This window comes from Lithobates pipiens, unplaced genomic scaffold (genome assembly GCF_037356315.1).
Source record: "Lithobates pipiens isolate NorthernLeopardFrog02 unplaced genomic scaffold, aLitPip1_a1.2 Scaffold_23, whole genome shotgun sequence".
In the NCBI taxonomy this organism is placed as follows: domain Eukaryota; kingdom Metazoa; phylum Chordata; class Amphibia; order Anura; family Ranidae; genus Lithobates; species Lithobates pipiens.
Genome location: NW_027507785.1, coordinates 64,933,648 through 64,953,065, shown reverse-complemented (window position 1 = coordinate 64,953,065; position 19,418 = coordinate 64,933,648). Strand labels below are relative to the sequence as shown.

The 19,418-nt window shown below is 42.4% G+C and overlaps 1 protein-coding gene across 1 annotated transcript in view; it reads left to right on the top strand.

Moving 5' to 3' along the window:
- The window catches only part of LOC143927606 (uncharacterized), a 30,625-nt gene extending 16,550 nt beyond the window's left edge, over nucleotides 1-14,075 (top strand). The window contains exons 4-8 of the mRNA XM_077451769.1: nucleotides 983-2,194; nucleotides 3,832-4,007; nucleotides 7,536-7,909; nucleotides 11,619-11,857; nucleotides 13,335-14,075. Coding sequence (XP_077307895.1) covers nucleotides 983-2,194; nucleotides 3,832-4,007; nucleotides 7,536-7,909; nucleotides 11,619-11,857; nucleotides 13,335-13,483 — 2,150 coding nt within the window. The 3' untranslated portion in view covers nucleotides 13,484-14,075. The remainder of the gene's footprint in view (nucleotides 1-982; nucleotides 2,195-3,831; nucleotides 4,008-7,535; nucleotides 7,910-11,618; nucleotides 11,858-13,334) is intronic.
- The last annotated feature ends 5,343 nt before the right edge of the window (nucleotides 14,076-19,418 follow it).

Genomic DNA, 19,418 nt, shown 5'->3' with positions numbered 1-19,418 from the left:
TCGCATGTCCATGTTTCACATGTGCAGGGCACCTGGAAAACACACTGGAAATGCACAGAAACACAAACGCAATATTCCCAGAGCACACGTTCCTGCAGAATGGCTGTGGATGTAGACTGGTAATGCAGCGACCACTGGCTGGAAACCGAAGACAATCAGAGTGACAGTATGTCACCAGCACAATATGAATATCCAGAACTGGTCCGAAGCTTTATTCAGCGATCACATCATAACATCTGAAGCTAAATTTTGGAGCCATGAAGGACCCCCTTGCATACCTGATGAAGGGCTCCTGTAGGCTCAGAAATGTTGCTTCAGATCTTATGATATGATCTCTGAATAAAACTTTGGACCCGTTCTGTATATTAATGGTGTGCTGGTGAAATACTTTTGCTTAGAAGAGCATCAAAAATTAGTCAAAAACGGATATGAATTTTTACTGTGTTTTTGCTACAGAGCAATGTGAAAGCAGCCTGGAAGGCATAAAACACAGAGAAGCCAGCTTGCTCAATAGCAGTGAAAATAACATTAATGTCATGCAAAAAGTACTTAGAACTGTAGCAAAGAAATTACATTTTACTACTAAAATGCAAGTCTACTTTGCACTTTCCTTTTGTGAAATCCTTATGATTTGGTAGCTCTTGAGCTGGTCACACACATGGGAATTTTTAATCAATTTCAACCACTTTCCTTCGACTTGTCAATTGTGAAGTCAAAACTGAGCTTCAACACACCTTATTGTAAGATCGAATTGCAAATAGCGGCACTTTTTGTGAAAGCGGTCCATACAAAACAGTTATTTTATGTCTTTGATTGCTTTGTAATTTAGTAAAAAAAAAATTGCTTTGTAATTTTGCTTTGTAATTTAAAAAAAAAATTATTGAAAGTTCAATTGTTCTATCAAATTTTTACATGTAAAAGGAAAGGGTCCAGGTTAACACTGAACCAAAATTCTCTAATATTTTTTTTTCCTCTTTTTAAGGAAATGGGCAAAGGAAGTTTGTAGCGGTGTCTATGTACAGTTATCATTCAAATCAAATAGCTGATCTGTATATTGTCACATGCGATAAAGCTGCAACGGTAACAGTCACAATTCCTTATTCAAGTTTTAGCAAGACTGTGTATGTTTCAAGAAACAGCAGTGCTGGGGTGACATTGAGCTCCTCTTATATTGTGAGCGAAGCATATGTGACTAACAAGGCTGTGCTGGTGACTTCAGATGTTGAAGTGTCCGTCTTTCTATATCTCCATGCTTCTGGCAATGGTGATGCCATGGCTCTTCTTCCATTAGAAGACCTGGGGACTGAATATTTCATACCTAGTTCATCAACATCTGGAGCAAATAAAGAGTTTGCAGTGGCCAACGGTCTTCAAGAGAATGTTCTGTTGACTATAACAGTTTCAGGACATATCGCATATAATAGGGTGAATTACTATAGTGGTAATAACATCTCTGTGACGCTTGGAAGGCAGCAAGTTATCCAGTTTTATAGCTCCAGTGACCTTACTGGAACCAGAATCCTGTCTACTGCTCCAGTTGCTGTTTTTAGTGGTCATAGTCATTATTATGGTTCCTCTGGAAGTTATGACCCAATCTTTGAACAGCTCCATCCCGTGCGGAATTGGGGAACATTCTTTGCTATCTTCCCATTGTTTAACCACACTCGAGACATTGTAGATATAATAGCTGCAGATCCAGGTACTGAGGTGAATGTCACAGATCTAGGGAAGACGACCCAGCGCACTCTACAGAGAGGATCCCGTGTTCAACTCACTTTAAAAAATGAGATCACAGTGAAGTCTTCCAAACCCATCATGATCTCTTATCTCTTCCAAGATTCAAAGTCACGGACCTTTGTGTCAGCCTATGACCCTTTTTTGACCACTGTTCCTCCATCGTTACTGGGATTAAATTACTACCAATTTTATACAAAAAATATCTACTACAGCTTCCTCATGATCATATCCCAAACTTCCTCTGTCTCTGGGTTCTACCTGGACCAGAAGCCCCTCAGCTCATACAGTTATTGGGTGAAAGAGTCTGGCGAATTCTGGGCCTGGGAGGTCTCTTTGGGAAAAAGTGACGGAAGACATGAAATATACCACAAGTACTTCACGTTTACAATCTATGTTTATGGTGTTGAATATTATACGTCTTATGGATATTCAATGGGCCAGGAGACCCACCATCCAGGTAAGATATATTTTTTTTTCCAGACACTTGATTCAGGGACAACTATCCTCAAGCACACCCCCACATACCACACAAAAAACAAAATGATAATAACAGTAAGGCAGTTGTCACACACAGCTACTGGGTAACTTTGTACCTATATTTACAATATGTGTAATATAATATCTGAAAATTTGCGAATGTATAGACTTTTAAATAATTTTTGAAAAAAAAACATCTTGATGTATATGATCTTATCAATGTGATGTACAGTCAATGCATGTAGGAAGACATTTGTGCTCATTACATTTGCAGATTTTGCTTTCTACTTTGCAATGCTACCCAATATTTGTTTTACTGCTGCCTCTGACAGTGCAGGCCTATGCATTAGGTGATTTATCATAATAATTAAGACAATGTGTTTTCTATGTGGCTGATATATTATTTCACCAGCTATGAATCAGCCATTGTAGTGGATAATCAATCTTGACTTTAGTGGTTTGTTTACAAATCTTTATATTTAAAAATATTTAAAACCCAATCATGGGTTCTGACCACCACCCCCAATTGACCAACATCCCTCATGTATATTACTTTTTTTATATACTTACACTCTACAGATGTCTTATAGATTGTTAAAGTGGTGTTCCAGCGGCAAATGTTTTTTAATTAAAAGTCAGGAGCTACAAACACTGTAGCTGCTGACTTTTAATAAAGGCACTTACCTGTCCAGGGAGCCTGCAATGTCGCCCTCCCCATCAGCTCGGGTGCAGGCGCCACCATTGTAACTAAGGGAAACAGGCAGTGGAGCCTTCAGGCTTCACCGTCGGTTTCTTACTGCGTATGCGCGAGTCGTGCGGCGCTTTCTGAATGGCCCGTTGTCTTCTGGGACACACACAGGTCCCAGAAGGCAGCAGGGTGAGGGAGAAAATGATTCCCTGGGCCAAGTACTGGGTGTACTTCACATAAGGTAAGTAAAAATTCTTTATCCAAAAACGAGTGGTGGAGGGATTATCATTCCTTTAAGAACAAGTTTTAAAATAGGGTGGAACTCCGCTTTAAGTAACATGCAGGGTCTCTTTCCTTTTTCTATATTTTCAATGACACTAGGTGGCCTCCAATGTGAAATAATGACGCCAGCGCCGTTTATTTTCCTTGCACGTGATTGGGTATTCTGTGACGCTTTGTCTCATTTACTAAGCTCTGGAACAACTGCTCTTGCAGAGTGCAACTGCACTGAGACCAAAGCTATTGGCTAGTAGCCTCAACGTAGTTCTGTCGCAGTGAACGAACGTCATCACGTTCCGAACTATCTGATTTTCCGACAACTTTGTCCGACCGTGTGTATGCAACACCAGTTTTATGGTTAAAATCCGTCTGAAAAACTCAGACGGATTTTGTTGTCGGAATGTCTGACCGTGTGTACAAGGGCTATGAATGAAGAACACCTGACCTCAAAGGAAAATTGCCTAGTGACGTTTGATTTTTGTCAGCATTCACACAAAACAAATGCACATGCAGTTCCACAAGATGGACAGCTTTGAGATTTTTTTTTTTATAATTATCCCCCATACTGTAGTTGCAAAAATACCTAGGTCTAAATGAACAGACTATTTTATCACGATGTATTCTAATATATATTTTTTTTTTCTTTCCAGCATCACTACAATGTCTCTCTCGTGGAGCTGAGTACAGCCTTCCATACCATTTATTGGCTGCAGCCAACCTTAAAGTACTCGATATTCACCTCGAAGATCCTCAGTGTCAAGGAGACCTGGAAGGGAGTGCAGTACTTTTAAAAATACCATTTACTCAATGTGGATCCACTCTTCAGGTGAGAGTTTGAACCCCTGCAATAACTGAAATATGCGCATAGTGAGGGAAGCTAAAGAACGACACATCCATGTCTATATGAGTCAGTGCAACCAGCGCAATTGCTGAACAAAAGCTGTGAGCAGATAACACATATGTCAGACTACATCAGTTGTGTATTGTATAGATGGAGTTCTCTATATGCTTTATCTTTACATGAGTCACATAGGGCATACTGCAAAGTTCACATACACTATATTACCAAAAGTATTGGGATGCCTGTCTTTACATGCACATGAACTTTATTATCTATTTTTTTAATAAAAGTTTTATTAGGAATAAAAGAAGCACATATGCTTTAGAACCAATAGAAGCAGTACATAAATGAAAGCAGGGGTCAAGTCCTGGGGAAAAAAGTGTGGGAACTCCCACCCAAGATCCACTCCCCCACCAAAAAAAAAAATATGATACGCTCATATGCACGAACGCTTCAAAAGTGGTATTTTTCATCCAATTTTCGTATTGTGTGTATGAAGCTTAACTGTTAGTACATAAAAAAAAACAATCCTCAATGAACATAAATACGGTAATTCTCTGAATAATCAGCATTCATTCAATTGTGCTTCCATGCAAATGTGAACATCATGTTCTGATCTTTACTGGGGAATTTTATTTTGGCATATAGAGTGTTTATGTGGTGAGTTTACACTTTTCATTGAACAGAGTTTGGATAACACAGGGTTAAACGGAAAGGTCACAAATGAACTGCACATTATCTGGACAGAATGCTTGGGGAGATGGTGTTGTGTTCCTGCTTAGGAGATGTATGTTAGCTTGGTGGGGCAGCAAACTCTGCACGGCTCCAACACACACTCGCTGCTATTCCAACCCTTCATATATTTCCACGTAAACTTCCCTCCGGGCATTAAACTTTGCTAGGGATTGTGCTCAGCTTACCACCCCAAACTGATGTTCCTCCCTCAGCTCACCTCTCTCCCTGCATGTCCTGATAGCAGAATAGCTGATCTACCCTTCAGCTAGACTTAGACCTGATCTACCCATTAGCTAGCTGTGATTGACAGGTAGAATGAAACGGAAGCTGTCATGGGCCCCCTACTGGCAATGCCTGAATGGTCAGGTGTGCGGCACTTACTATTGTGAGCTGTGTCGGCGGCTGCTGGTGAAGCACCTGCCACACAGCTCACATACTTCAAAGTCTTGCAGGACACGGCTGCTAACGGGAACTGAGTTCCTGTTGTGGAAAAAGTACAGGAACTCCGTTCCCATGCATTCCCGCAGGAATTTTGCCCTGAATGAAAGCATATATTGTAACCTTTACATAGGGTATTGAAGAGAACATAAGATCATAAAAGTATAGAACATTGTATGGTGAGTCTTGTTAAGAATGAGCAGCAGGTCCATCTTTAGCTGGAAAGGCACATCAATTTAATCATATGGGGGAGTCATATCTCTCTCTTCTACCCTTCTGCTGCTCTGTGCTGCTCTTGGTCCCTGGGCCCTCTTCTTCCAGTATCTTTGCTATGCGTGTCGGGACCCTTCGGGGTAAGACCGCTCTATATTAAGATTCCTCTCAATTCAACTCATATAAGGGGTACACAGGTGATTGTAAGTATCTCTGGGAGATGGATGGGGATGAACTGTTTAGCAAGTGGATACCATATTTCACAGTTTTGGGATGGGGATTTAGTATTATTTTAGAGAACCATGTCCATCAGTGGGTGAAATAAATTAGGATGTTGAGGAAGTAATGGGTATACTTGCGTATTTATGGTGAGCAAGTTGATGCTGAGAATTAGGGCGGGGTTGGCATATGCCAAAAGAAGTAGGGGAACCTGAAATGTGGTAAAAAAAAAGAACCAGTATGCATTCATATAACGTAATGTAGTCAGTATTAAAAGTGAGGTTATTGTATGTCAGAGGGGATATTTGATAGACAAGAGATAGAGAGAGAATGGGGAGGTGGGGAAGAGGGTATAGTGGGAAAGGTAGGAGGAAAGGGAAGGGGTGAGGGACCATCTCTCACTCCCTCCAATTAATTATATGGGGAGAGAGGCTGCTGGTCGTCTCTATTTTAGGCAGTGGAAGTGATAGGTTAGGCGTTTATAGGAAATGGAGATCTTTAAACCATAGGAGCCATATAGGTATTTATTGACTTCAAATCACTATGAGGTCCCGTTAAGGGCTTGGGGTGGCGGATTGCTTAATTTGCTGCAGTGGTTTGGAAGTGGGTCCAACAGGCCCATTTGGTAGAAAATTTGGTGGGGGTGTCTCGGGCTATGCTAATCAAGCGTTCCATCTCCGCTATTTTATTTATCTTTGCTAACCATTCTTTGATTGAGGGAGGTTGGGGGGAGCCCCAATGAAATGGAACACATTGTTTTGTGGCATTGACCATGTGCATGGAATAGTCTAATTCTAGGTAGTTACCTGGGTAATGATGCGGTGTACCTCTGACCAGAAGTTTTGCATAAATCGGCATGACCACCAGTTATGTAGCATGGTCCCACAAACAGATTGACATCTCCAGCAAGTGTCTGGGAGGTCTGGGCAGAATTTGTGTAGTAGGGTGGGGGTTATACACCACCGCTCTTGGATTTTATAGCCATTTTCTTGGGTGGAGACATTTATAGAGCCCTTGTGGATGTTTAGATGTATTTGTTCCCAGTCTTCTGATGGTAGAGATATGAAAGGTCCTTTTCCCAAGCTGCACAGGCTAATCTGTGGTTAGAGGGGATATCTTCAAATAGGAGGGCATGTGTTGCTTCTCATCAGACAAAGAGTTTCAAAGGATGTGAGTGCTCTTGAGACAGAAAATGTTCTAATGTTCCGTCTAAGGAGGGGATGTAATGAGGTCCGGAGGGGGGGGGGGGGGGTGGAGGAAGGTAGGTTTCGTGACATAAAAGAAAAGAAATGGTGTATAAACATTGCCGTGGGAACAGTTTGGATTTAAGAAGTGGGAGTGCACGCTGGGCGGGGGGGGGGGGGGGGGAGTTTGGGTTCAGGTTAAGACGGGTAGGGGTTAGGGGACCAGGAATAGATGAAACGGTGGTGGATTTGCACACTGTATGCTGCTAAAACAAAGTATGGTGGGTCCAATTACAGGGTGTGTGCGGATTTAGGTGGGGGTGTGAAAGGTCTAATTGCAAGTGTACAGAGTAATGGCTAATAGTTTTACCTGGTACTGAAATTCCAAGTTATACTATGTCAATATTATCCAAAATATCCACTGTATCCCAGCCAGTGTTCAGTCTATAACAAAATAAAAAGTGGAATGTTTAGGTCCATTATTTTTCCATTTCAGATTATATTATTTAGGAATATGGAACTGTTTATGTGTTTTAAATTTTAAATTGGACCATTGTAGTCTTACAAAACTCTCTTATGTCAAGGGGCATTTTACATTTGGATTAATCTCATATTGTAGTAGACCAATGCTTTATAAATCGACCACTTAGTCAGTCTAAATTGTGCACCCAATAAGTTGTTTTCTTTATTTTTCATTCTTTCTTCTTCTTTTTTTTTTTTACAGCACGATGAGAATGGGAAGTCATACTATAAAAACACCATTTATGGAACCATCCCCAACACCAGCGTTCATCGTATTGAGGTCCCAGTGAAGTGCGAATTGGACAGCAACCAGACCCTCAACTTCAACCTGTTGCCGCAAATTGCTAGTTCTGTTTCTAGAGGAGGCCATTTCAACGTCTCACTGAAACTCTACAAGAGCGACAGCTTCACTGATCCAATTACAGAGTTCCCAGTTGAAGTTGACCTTCACAGTACCCTTTATGTGGAGTTGATGGTTGAGTCACATGACAAGGATCTGCAGTTACTTGCTGAACATGTCAAATCATCTCCATTATTAAATGGCACAGAGAAATCCTACAACATCATCCAGCATGGGTGAGAATTACATATTGTTTAAGATAGGAAAGGTACAGATTACAGCCTAGTTTAAGGACTGGGGTACCCGGGTACCTGGGGCCCAAATTAGGAAACAAAATTGAGGGCCCACTCTGGGTAAAGGCTGTGGGGAAGTGGGTGTTGGTTAGGAAAAGGTATAGTTTATTAACAGATTTATTCTTAACATTCTGCAATAAAATAAGGACAGTTAAAAAAAAAAAAAATCATCACTAAGGTTGTGTTTCAGTCTTCCAACAGCTGAACCTACCCTATTACTGTGGCTACTTCCAAAAGACTGCTATGGCGCAAGGTGTAATTGACAAAAATAGGGCCAGACTGTCATCTTAGTAGTCCATATGAATTTATTGTTAATACAATTGCGACACGCTGAAGAATAATGTACCCAACACATTTTGGGGGACAGAAACTACCTTTTCATCAGGACTAAAACCAGATCTATCAATAATCACTATAATCAATAATCAAGATAGATAAGAAAAAAAGAATTATGGTCCTAAATAGTAAAAAAAAATAAAAATAAAAAAAAAGAGCATTACTTCTCATAAAATCCATCACAAATACAGAGTAAATGTAACACCCTCACAGTTGCTGGTATAGGTACATTTAGTTTGGCTCCCATGTAGACAGAGGAGCATGGGTTAATTGAGTTTAGGAGAATAGGCAGTGCTTCACGAGCTGTGGCTCTGTTACCCCCCCTGTCTTTTAGAATTCACTGGAAACTTCCAGAACATAGTGGGAGGAGGGACAGAGGCTGCAGTCTAACTACCTATATATGCAGTTTCCACCAATCCCTGGGGGGCAGATCTAGAAGATGGGGAAACAGACCATAAATATTCTGAAGCCTGGCAGTCTGAGAGCAGGGTCCAGGGTCCAGCCATCTGGGGGTGACCCCTGTGCTGGGAGAAGGAGTGAGAGAAGAGGAAAGAGAGAGAGAAGTGTCATGGTTATGCAGTGATCTTCCTCTGTTTGCTTACCTCCACTCATGTGTTCTGACTAAGAGGCCAGTCACTTCCACCTGGTGGTTTTTATAACCTCTCTTCTAAGCATGGCTCCACCCCAGGCCCTATCAGGGAACCCTATATTAACCTGTGCACTGCAAGCCAGCGGGGCTGATCAACCATTGTGTATTCATTGTGTGTTTGCCTTCCTGTTCCTGCTTGCCGTGTGCTCTATGTTTGTCTCTGTTACCGACCTTGGCATGTTCTCAACAATTACGGTCTGCTTGTGACCTTGACCTTTTGGCATGTCCCTGACCATCCCTGTCTGCCTGTGACCCTGAACCTTTGGCGTGTGTACTTTGTTATTCCTGTCTGCTAGTTGCCCTGACCTCTGCCTTATCCCCTTACTATTCTTGTTGTTCCAGCCTGCTGCTTCCTTCTCCTGTAGTCTACTGTGAGTGTGAGACCCTAGGGGCCGCGACCTGGAGCCAGACTGCAGCGAAGTCCATCCTCACCACTGGAGGCTCTGGTTAACACCTGTTGGCTCTTAGACTCCACGCCCTGGGAATCTATGCTCTAGCTCCTACTGGGATCTGTGTTAGTGATCCAGTAGACCTGTGTCCTGGATCTCCCTGGGTACAATCTGCAGCAGTCAGTCCTAAGGTCCACTACCTAGCGGTGCATTTCCGACTCCTATGGAGTGCATCTGTCATCTGGTCTCAGGTGACCTGACAGTTTGATCAGCCATGGACCCAGCAGATAATCCATTGCAGGGCTTAGTTCGCAGACTTGAGACCCAAGAATCGCATCAGACTCAGGTGATGCGATTCCTTCCCATTTTGAACAGGTTCAGGCCTCATTAGGACCTCCAGTTCAACAACCTCAACTGCTATCTGCTGCTGCACCTATCGCATCAGTCGCAGCCACACATTCATTACAACTACCAGCTCCGGCCCATTTCTCTGGGGACTCCAAGGATTTGCCAGGGCACAATTCATTTTGAACTTCAGCCCCAAAACTTCCTGTCCGATCGGGTGAAAGTAGCATATATCATATCCCTCCTGTCCGGTGAGGCGCTAGCTTGGGCTGCCCCTCTGTGGGAATTGATTTCTTGAAACTTTTTTAGAATATCTTCGAGGAACCAGATCGTGTCTCCTCAGCAGCTACCTCTCTTTTATGTCTCCGTCAAGAGGCCGCTTCTGTGGGACAATATGTTCTTCAGTTCCGTATCCTCACAGCTGAATTGAGCTGGAATAATGAGGCCCTAGTTGCAACCTTTTTACATGACCTCTCTGATAGAGTGAAGGATGAATTAGCAGGAAGATCCCTTCCTGCTGATCTGGACAGTGTCATCACCTTGTGTAACCAGATCTATATTCGCTTTCAGGAGAGGGCCCTGGAAAAAATCACACTCATCTACAGTCTCAGCTAGGTTTAGCTGCAGACTTCAAGCTAGAAGCAGCCTGTTCAGCAAAAGGTCAGTAAAGCAGGCTTCTGAATTATTAAAGCTACTCAAGGTAGGGTGGCCAGACGTCCCTGGTTCCTGGGGATAGTACCTGGACTGAGGACACTGTCCCCGGACCAAGACTGTCCTTGAGTTTTGTCCCCGGATTGAGGCCTGGATTAATGTAGACATGGCATCCCGTGCTGGCTGGCTTTTATGTGCTGTCTATGTGTCAGGTCACCTTGAGGCAAGGTGACAAAAGCACACCGTAGGGATCAGGAGTGCACCGCAAGGTTGTGGACCCTACGGCTGACTGCTGCAGACGGGAGACAGTTCCCACTGGGGTTAGAGCGTAAGATTCCCTGGGGCGCAGAGTCTAAGAGCCAGCAGGGGGTTCACCAGCACCTCTAGTGGTGAGGATGGACTTGGCTGCAACTGGCTCCAGGTCGTGACCCCCAGAGTCCCCCAAGTCACACCCACAGTAGGCAACAGGAGGATAGGGAAAGTGAGGTACAAAGCCAAAGTCGGGGCTACAAGCAGACAGGAATAGTCAGGGACACGCCAAAAGGCCAGGATCACAGGCAAACAGGGATAGTCAAGGACACGCCAAAGTCGGTAACGGAAAACAACAGAAGAGCACACGGCAGGTAACAGGAAGCTAACACACAAAGGTTGATCAGCCGGGATGGCCTGCAGTGCACAGGTTAATATAGAGCTCCTTGATAGGAGCTAGGGTGGAGCCATGCCAGAGGATGGATTACAAAAGCAGACAGGTGAGGGTCGGCTGGTCTCTAGATGAACACATGGGAACAGGTAAGCAGACAAACTATTGCATAACCATGACACTATGACTCTCCAGGGCAGAATGTCTCTTCCTTTTTATCCATGTTAATCCAAGATAAGAGATTGGGAGAACTGGTATCACCAAGACAGAAAGAATGAAGAAGGAAAATAATCTGGGCTCAAACCAAAGGACATCCATCATGTTGCACCATGCACAGCCATCATGGCCCAAAAGGAAAGCAAAATGTAGTACAGCAAACAGTGATCTCTACACTTCAAGAGGAAAAGTCTTGTATAGGAATGGATAGACACATTTAAAGATGCTTTACGATTCCTAATCTTGGCCAACACATTAATGGTTTTTAGCCGTCACCTATGGCTATGAGTAAAAGTTATTTAAAGTTCCTTTTTGACTCAGTTCTCCATTCCCAACGTCTATTTTCTTGGTTTGTTACCATTTTCCCATCTCAAATTGTATGAAAAGCCAAATAATAAATTTATATTTTCGTGATTCTTTTTCCAGGTGTCTCCAGGACTCCACCTTGCAGACCTATCCGACTACAGACAGGCGATTGCAGAGATTCAGCTTCCATGTGTTCAAGTATAAAGATGTCCCGGGAGTTTATCTCTCCTGCGATGTTGTCATCTGCCACAATCGAACTTCTGCAAACCGCTGTGCTCAAGGCTGCCTTTCCTCAAGACAAAAGCGTCATATTCACAACTCAGATTCAGCCACAGTGGCTGCGGGTCCCATCCTCCTCAGTAAGTTAAATTGATTTATCTAATTCCTCTCCATATCTTTATTCTGTGTTGCCTTAAAGTGGTTGTAAACCCTAACAAACCAGTTTGACCTACAGGTAAGCCTAGATTAAGGCTTACCTGTAGGTCCCAGAAATATCTCCTAAACCTATACGGTTTAGGAGATATTTACCCAAAGACAGCCACCGCCGTCTACGGCGCATGCGAGTGCGCATGCGTGGGAGTGACGTTATCGCGGCTCCAGTGAATCATAGCTCCGGAGCAGCGAGACCCACCAAGAAGATGGGTGCTCGGAACTACAGGGGACAGCGGTGAGTTCTCTTACTCCTGTGTCAGGTAAGTGACACATAATGGACTACTATGCGATGCATAGTAGTCCTGGCCAGCCGCCTGCCTGATTATCTCCTTACCTTCCCCGGCAGAGTAATTTTCCTCCGCTCCCCACCCAGTAGTATCCGGGGCCCGGAGAGTGAGATCTGAGAGGCTGAGAGGCCGGCGGAGGCAACGATGGGCATAGAGGGGCAGCTGAACTCATCTGATGTCCAGCAGCAGGAATAGAGGGGAAGCAGATCCAATGGTGGGGCTGCCAGTGCCTTCAAGGCTTCAACACAGATGTGCTTTGGGGGTGTCTGTGAATAGACTACATTGCACTGTCTGTCTCTCTGGCATAATGGATGGTATCAGAACTCACAGGCAGCAGCACTTATTGGTCAGAAGTTAACAAAATCAGCACCCAGCAGCCATGGTATGTGACACACTGTGACAGAGCCAGCCAGAGCTATGATAGAGTGCCTGCTGCCTGTGAGTTATCATAATGCTGATGATCTTTACCAGTTTCCGATCGCCTGATAGCAGATTTGCTGCTACAGGGGGGGTGGCGCTGCACATGATCACTTATATACGTGATCCTGCATTTCTGGGTGTCAGAGCCAATCAGCAGATCCAACGGACTCGCCCAGTGGTCTGCCTATGTAAACAGGGCAGTTTGCCATTCTGTCAGTGTGGAAGACATTGATCCTGTGTTCCTGCAAAGCAGATACAGGGATCTATGTCTTCCCTTAGTAAAAGCACCTGCCCCACAGTGAGAAAACACTTGTTAGGCACACATTTAACCCATTGATTGCCCTAGATGTTATCCCCTTCCCAGCCAGTGTCATTAGTACAGTGACCGTGCATATTTTTAGCACTGATCACTGTATTAGTGTCACTGGTTTCCACAAAGTGTAAAAAGTTACACTTAGTGTCCGATTTGTCCACCGCAATATCGCAGTCCCCCTATGAGTCGCTGATTGCTGCCATTACTAGTAAAAAAAAATATGTCCCCAGATTTCATTTTAAAAATCTGGTCACCTTATGCTAAGGGGATAAGAACCCAAATGTGGACAGCAATAAACACCCTTTAACCCTTCACCCCTCTATACTAAAGAAAAAAAATTGTTGGATTTATACCTTAAATTAATAATGTTCTCTCTTTCTGCAGATAAAAGTAAACCCAGTCAAGGAGTGCCACCCTCGCTTTTCGTGGCCGCGGTCTGTGTCGTCGGGGTCATGGCAGTGATGGGCCTCGTGGTACAGAGACGTTACTATAAGAAGCAGCAATACATAAAGTTACACAACTGCTATGAGTGACCGAGCCCTGAAGGGGTCACTAAATCCTGGGATGGGACAAGGACTGCGCAGGAAGGGCAATGGGCAATGTGCCAATGTATGCATTTGCTTTTGTGTCTTCAGTGTCTTTTATAATTTGTTTGGAATTAATTATTTTTTAAACAGAATTTATTTATTAATTTTTCTAATTTCTAAGAGAATTTATTATTACATTCATCTAATCACAAAAATGGACAATATATTAAAAATGGGACATTATGTGAATACAGATAATGGATATAAAGATAAAAAAAAATAAGAATAATAAGTTTGCTCTTTACAAATGGACTCTTATGATTTGCAACTGCCAAAATGTACCCTAGTTTGTTTAAATTTTGTTTTTAGTCTATTGTTCATGTCATCTCCAGCAGTATGAGACCCTGCAATACCAGCAAGTGATCACTAGGAGGCTTACCACCATCAGGATAATGGTCATAGTCATCATTTCACTTATAATTTTGTAAAAAAAATCAAAGCATCATTGTAAGATGATCATGCATCAGTTAGTAGTAGTTATAAATGTAATGCAATTAAATGAAATTTAAATAAAAATAAATCATAAGCATGAAAATAACTTGTTGTCTGTGTACTAATAAATTATTACTAATAATATAGACCTTTTATAAACCTGCTGATTGTGTATGTCATTTAAAGGTTAACAGTATATAGTTTGGAGTTAATTTTATTCAGTTTAGTTTCAGATCAATGTTTTATATTATTTTACTTTTGTCTTGCTTTTTAGGTATTTTTTTTCCCCCATCATTTGTCATGAACCTAATTACACTCTTGGGGAGTATTTATAAAAATAATATATTTATGAAAAAAATGCTGTTCATGCATCAAAACAGCATGTAAATTCACTCTGTGCAAAACTGAATGCTCTAAAGCCCCATACACACTATTAGATTTTCTGCAGATCTTTGTCTTCAGATTTACCAAAACTATATAATATCAGGTCAAACCTTAAGAGTTTCAATTTGTATGCAATCAGGCAGGCCCTTGCACTATATGTAGAAAAGATGTAGCTGGATAGCCGCACTCCGAATTATTCAACTTTATTTCAAAAATGTAATTAAAATCATAGCATCTAGGCTGGTAAACAGACTAACTGCACAGCCGCTGACATGTTTCACACCGAACACAGCGCTTAGTGACTTTGACAGTGGTGTAGTGGATAGCACTTTCACCTAGCAGCAAGAAGGGTTGCTGGTTCGAATCCCAACCACGACACTACCTGCCTGGAGTTTGCATGATCTCCCTGTGTCTGCGTGGGTTTCCTCCAGGTACTCCGGTTTCCTCCCACACTCCAAAGACATGCTGGTAGGTTAATTGGATCCTGTCTAAAATTGTCCTTAGTATGTATGAATGTGATTTAGGGACCTAGATTGTAAGCTCCTTGAGGGTAGGGACTGATGTGAATGTAAAATGTATATGTTAAGCGCTGCGTAAATTGACGGCGCTATATAAGTACCTGAAATAAATAAATAATATGACTAAGCACCATGTTTGGTGTGAAACATGCCAGCGGCTGTGCAGTTATTCTGTTTACCAGCCTAGATGCTATGATTTTAATTACATTTTTGAAATAAAGTTGAATAATTCGGAGTGCGGCTATCCAGCTACATCTTTTCTACTTCAGTTCCTGTTGCAAACAGAGCCAGCACCCTGTGGGATTGTGGAGACAGCTGTTTTGGGAGAAGTCATTACCTTAGAGCGGTAATTCTTTGTATTTATATCAGTCTGGACCCTTGCACTATATGGTTTTGGTCAATTTGAAGACAAAAATCTGAAGAAAATCTAATAGTGTGTATGGCGTCTTAAGGACAAATCCGTGGAATTTTGTGTGAAGGGCGTTGGCTGTGAACTTGGTATGCATACAGAAGGCAGAGCTTTTTCAGCCAACATACATGAAACAATGTGTTTTTTCAGCTCTTTAGCGCCACCCTTTGGGAAACTTCTGCTAATGTTGCGCTATGGTTAGCATTGATTCGGAGCATGCGTGTTTGTACTTTGGATTTTTTTCCGACTGACTTGTGTATACAGGATCGGCACACATTTGTTGTCGGAAAATTTGAAAGAATGCTATAAAACATTTGTTGTGGGAAATTCCGACAACAATTGTCCAATGGAGTGAGCAAACGTTCTGATTTTCCGACAAAACACTGCTATCACACATTTGTTTTCGGAAAATCTGATCGTGTGTACGAGGCTTAAGGCTAACATTTCTGAAGATCAAATGTGTGACTGAGGAAAATGCAGCAGTATAGCCACTAGATGGAGATGAGGAGCATACTTACCCACTTGACCTCCGGAAGATTTCCTGACCAGGCCATTTTGTGCAATACGGCACTGCGTTACTTCAACTGACCACTGCGCAGTCCTGCGACGCTGTACCCAAATAAAATTCTTTTTTTTTCCCCACAAATAGAGCTTTCTTTTGGTGTTATTTGATTACCTCTGCATTTTTTATCTTTTGCATTATAAACAAAAAGAGAATAACAATTTAAAAAAATATATATATCTATTCATCTACTTAAACTGAATACTCCTATCCCATCTGCCCTATTTTTAATCATATTCCTAACCCAGCCTAATCCCCTAATTTAAATCCTAGCCTAACCATAAACTTCCACCTGCTCTGGTCTAATTCTAACCATTACATCTATCCCGGGCTAAACAACCTAACCTTCCTGTCTTCCCCTATGTGAATCCAAACCTTTCCACCTGCCCTAGCCTAATCCTAAATGTACCACCTTACCTAACCTTTCACCTAATAAAGCCTAATCCTTCCCTTCCATCTGCATGAATCTAATACTAAACTTCCTATTTCCCCTTACCTAATCCTCCCATCTACCCTAGCCTAATCCTAAATAAACTTTTATCTACCCAAATCTAATTCTACCCTCCCATCTATCCTAGCCTAATCATATTCCTAGCCATCCCATCTATCCCAGCCTAATCCTAAACATTCATCTGCTCTAACCTACTCATAACTTTCTCATCTGCTCTAGCATAATCCTAACCTTCTATTTATCCAAACACAATCTCACTTCCCTATCTGCCCTAGTCCAACTCGTATCTACTCTAGCCTAATCCTAACCTTTCTGTCTGTCCTGGTTTAATCTCAACCATCCCATCTATCTCAGCCTAAATCTAACCTTCCCATTAGCCCTGATCTAATTCCAACCTTCTCATCTGGCTAGCCTATCTTTTCATCTGCCGAAATCGAATTCACCATCCAATCAACACTAGTCCAATCCTAGCTACCCTATCATTCCAAGTCTAATCCCGACCTTCTCATCTGTTTTAGCTGAATACTAGGCTTTCATCTACCAAAACCTAATCCTATGATCAGATCTGCACTAAACCATACATTCCCCTTTACCCAAGCTTAAGCCTGAAGCTTCCATCTGCTTTAACCTTATTGTGGCCCTAAAACCAACATGTGGGTCTTTTTTTTCCAAGGAAGGAACAACATTTACATACAAGGTAGGATTTTGATCACTCCATCATATGCTAAGTGCCATATATGTAAATATTAGTCTCTGACATAGAATACTTCAGAACTCTTTATAAATGTATACAAAATAATTTTAATATTCAATCACATAATTGTTCATTTAGCAAATGCACATACAAAGGCATGCGGAAAATGTGCTATTAGCTTTCTAGGTTGAATAAGGAAATAACACAATTTAACCTGATCAAATATCTAAAGAGCTTTAAAAAAAATGAACTTTGAATGTCTTGTTGGGAGAAAAATGCAACAATGTCTATTGAAGGAATTTATTTTACAGGCATATAATAAAGTTTTGGTCCCTTTCATTTAATTATTTTTATGTTTTTTAAATTAATATTTTCCTAAACTGAAGTTTGTCTTCTTCAATCCCTGAGGATAGGGTTCTCCAAACTTTCTAAACAAAGGGGCGGCTTATTGTCTTTCAGACTTTACTGGGGCCAGGTGGAAGCCGGCGGGAGTGGAAATATTCCTGGCATCAGTAGAAATAAACATTACAACATTTGATTTGGTGTTAGGGCGAGGAGTAGTGCTTTAATTGTTGGTATCTACGGGAGGAATAGTGCCCCATTATTGTTGTCAGTGGGAGAAATGGTGCCGTTGGCAGAATATTGTTTTGTATCAGTTGGAGGGGTGGTAAAACTCCATAGTTTACATGTATTTTGCCACCCCCTCAACCACTGGTCAGGGGTCTCAAGGGTGACCCGCCCCATGCTCCAAGGTGGGCCCATGTGGCCTCCCTGTCCTGTCACATACTGTTTTACACTTGGACGGGGGGCAGGGGCATATACAGGAACTGATCCTCTCCATTTTGCTCTTTCGACCACTAAAAGTTGGCTTCTCCTCCTCTTCCTTCCACCAACATTCAGCGGCTGCAGGAGGAAAATGTTCATTATGCTATTCAAAATAGAATAAAAAATTTGACTTCTGAATCATTTCATTGTGGCCCTTGACCGGTTACCAAATCACTTTTGTGGCCTTCACTCTTCAAAGAGATGAGCACCCCTGGGTTAGATAATGTAGGTTGCTTGAAGGGTCCGTAAATGGATATAAAGGGATAGGATGAGCGGTGGGAGTACCCAAAGATCATAAGCTGGCGATAGGAAGATGCAAAGATAGTGAAGTTGCAGAACTACTAATATGATACAAGTCAAATAGAGGGCATTATGTTGGATTTGAAAGAGGGTTTTCAGTAACCCCCTCTTAAGTAACGTGGTTTCGCGCAGGGGAGCCAACCTTCCGCAGTAAAATTGCACCTGATCTGGTGTCTATTGCAAAGCATACACTGCTTGCAGAGTAAAGCTTTTATTGAGTTTTGTGGCAGTGCCTCGCCTAGTACTGACCTAATCATATTGTAGACCAGCAACCAAAAGTGAACCTTTAGACAGCCCCCATACTTGAATAAATGTTCCAGGCAAGGTACACCTCCTAAAACAATTGGACCCATGTCAGGGAGATAGGACTTTGGAGATTAAGAAAGTTACAAGATACCAACAGAACAAAAGCTTGTATTTGGCCTCAACAGATGCATCAGCAGGACTTTTTTAGACTGCCATCTATATGAACAATATTGTTAATTCTTGAGAGAGTATGGCAGCGTAATTGAAGCTTGGTGATCTATTCTTTATGTCTTCAGGTACTATTGTTTTTTAGTTTTCTCCGGTAGGAACGCCTTAGAATCATCAGGCCTGTCAAAGACAATGTTCCTATTATGCCAACCAGAGCTATGAGCACATAGGTCAAGACTTTATGAGCAGAATGGCTTTTCCAGAGAGGGTCCCCTGTGGAAGAAGATAAGAAGTCATTTTAAATTTCTTTGTATCAATGACCATGGTAGTTTGGGGACATGATACCTTCTAATTTTAAAGCAATACAAAACAGACTTTGTGAAAAACTGTACTGCTCTTTAAATGCATTAAAGTGCATTAAGGTGAAAACCCTCCTGTGATGCAGCACCCCCCCCCCCCCGAGCCCCCCTTTTTACTTACCTGAACCCAGTCTTTCCAGCGATGGGACGAGCACACCAGCTCCAGCCGGTGCCTCGGTCCTGATTGGATAGACTGATAGCAGCAGGAGCCATTGGCTCCCACTGCTATCAATCAATCGAATGACTGGGGAGTCGGGGGTGGGGAGGAGTCCTGCTGTCTGTGTCAATAGGTGCAGCAACAGGACAGGTGAGCACGCCCGCACAAGTGCCCTGAGGGAAAGCGGCTCACCAACGGGGCAGGAGTGCCACTGAGGTACCCCAGAAGAGGATGATTGGGTCCGCTCTGTGCAAAACCAACTGCACAGAGGAGGTAAGTATGACATGTTTGTTTTTTTAAAAACAAGTCTTTACAGATCCTTTAATCCCCCCCCCCCCCTCCTTTGCACTGTTTGACTCCAAAATGTTATTAAAGG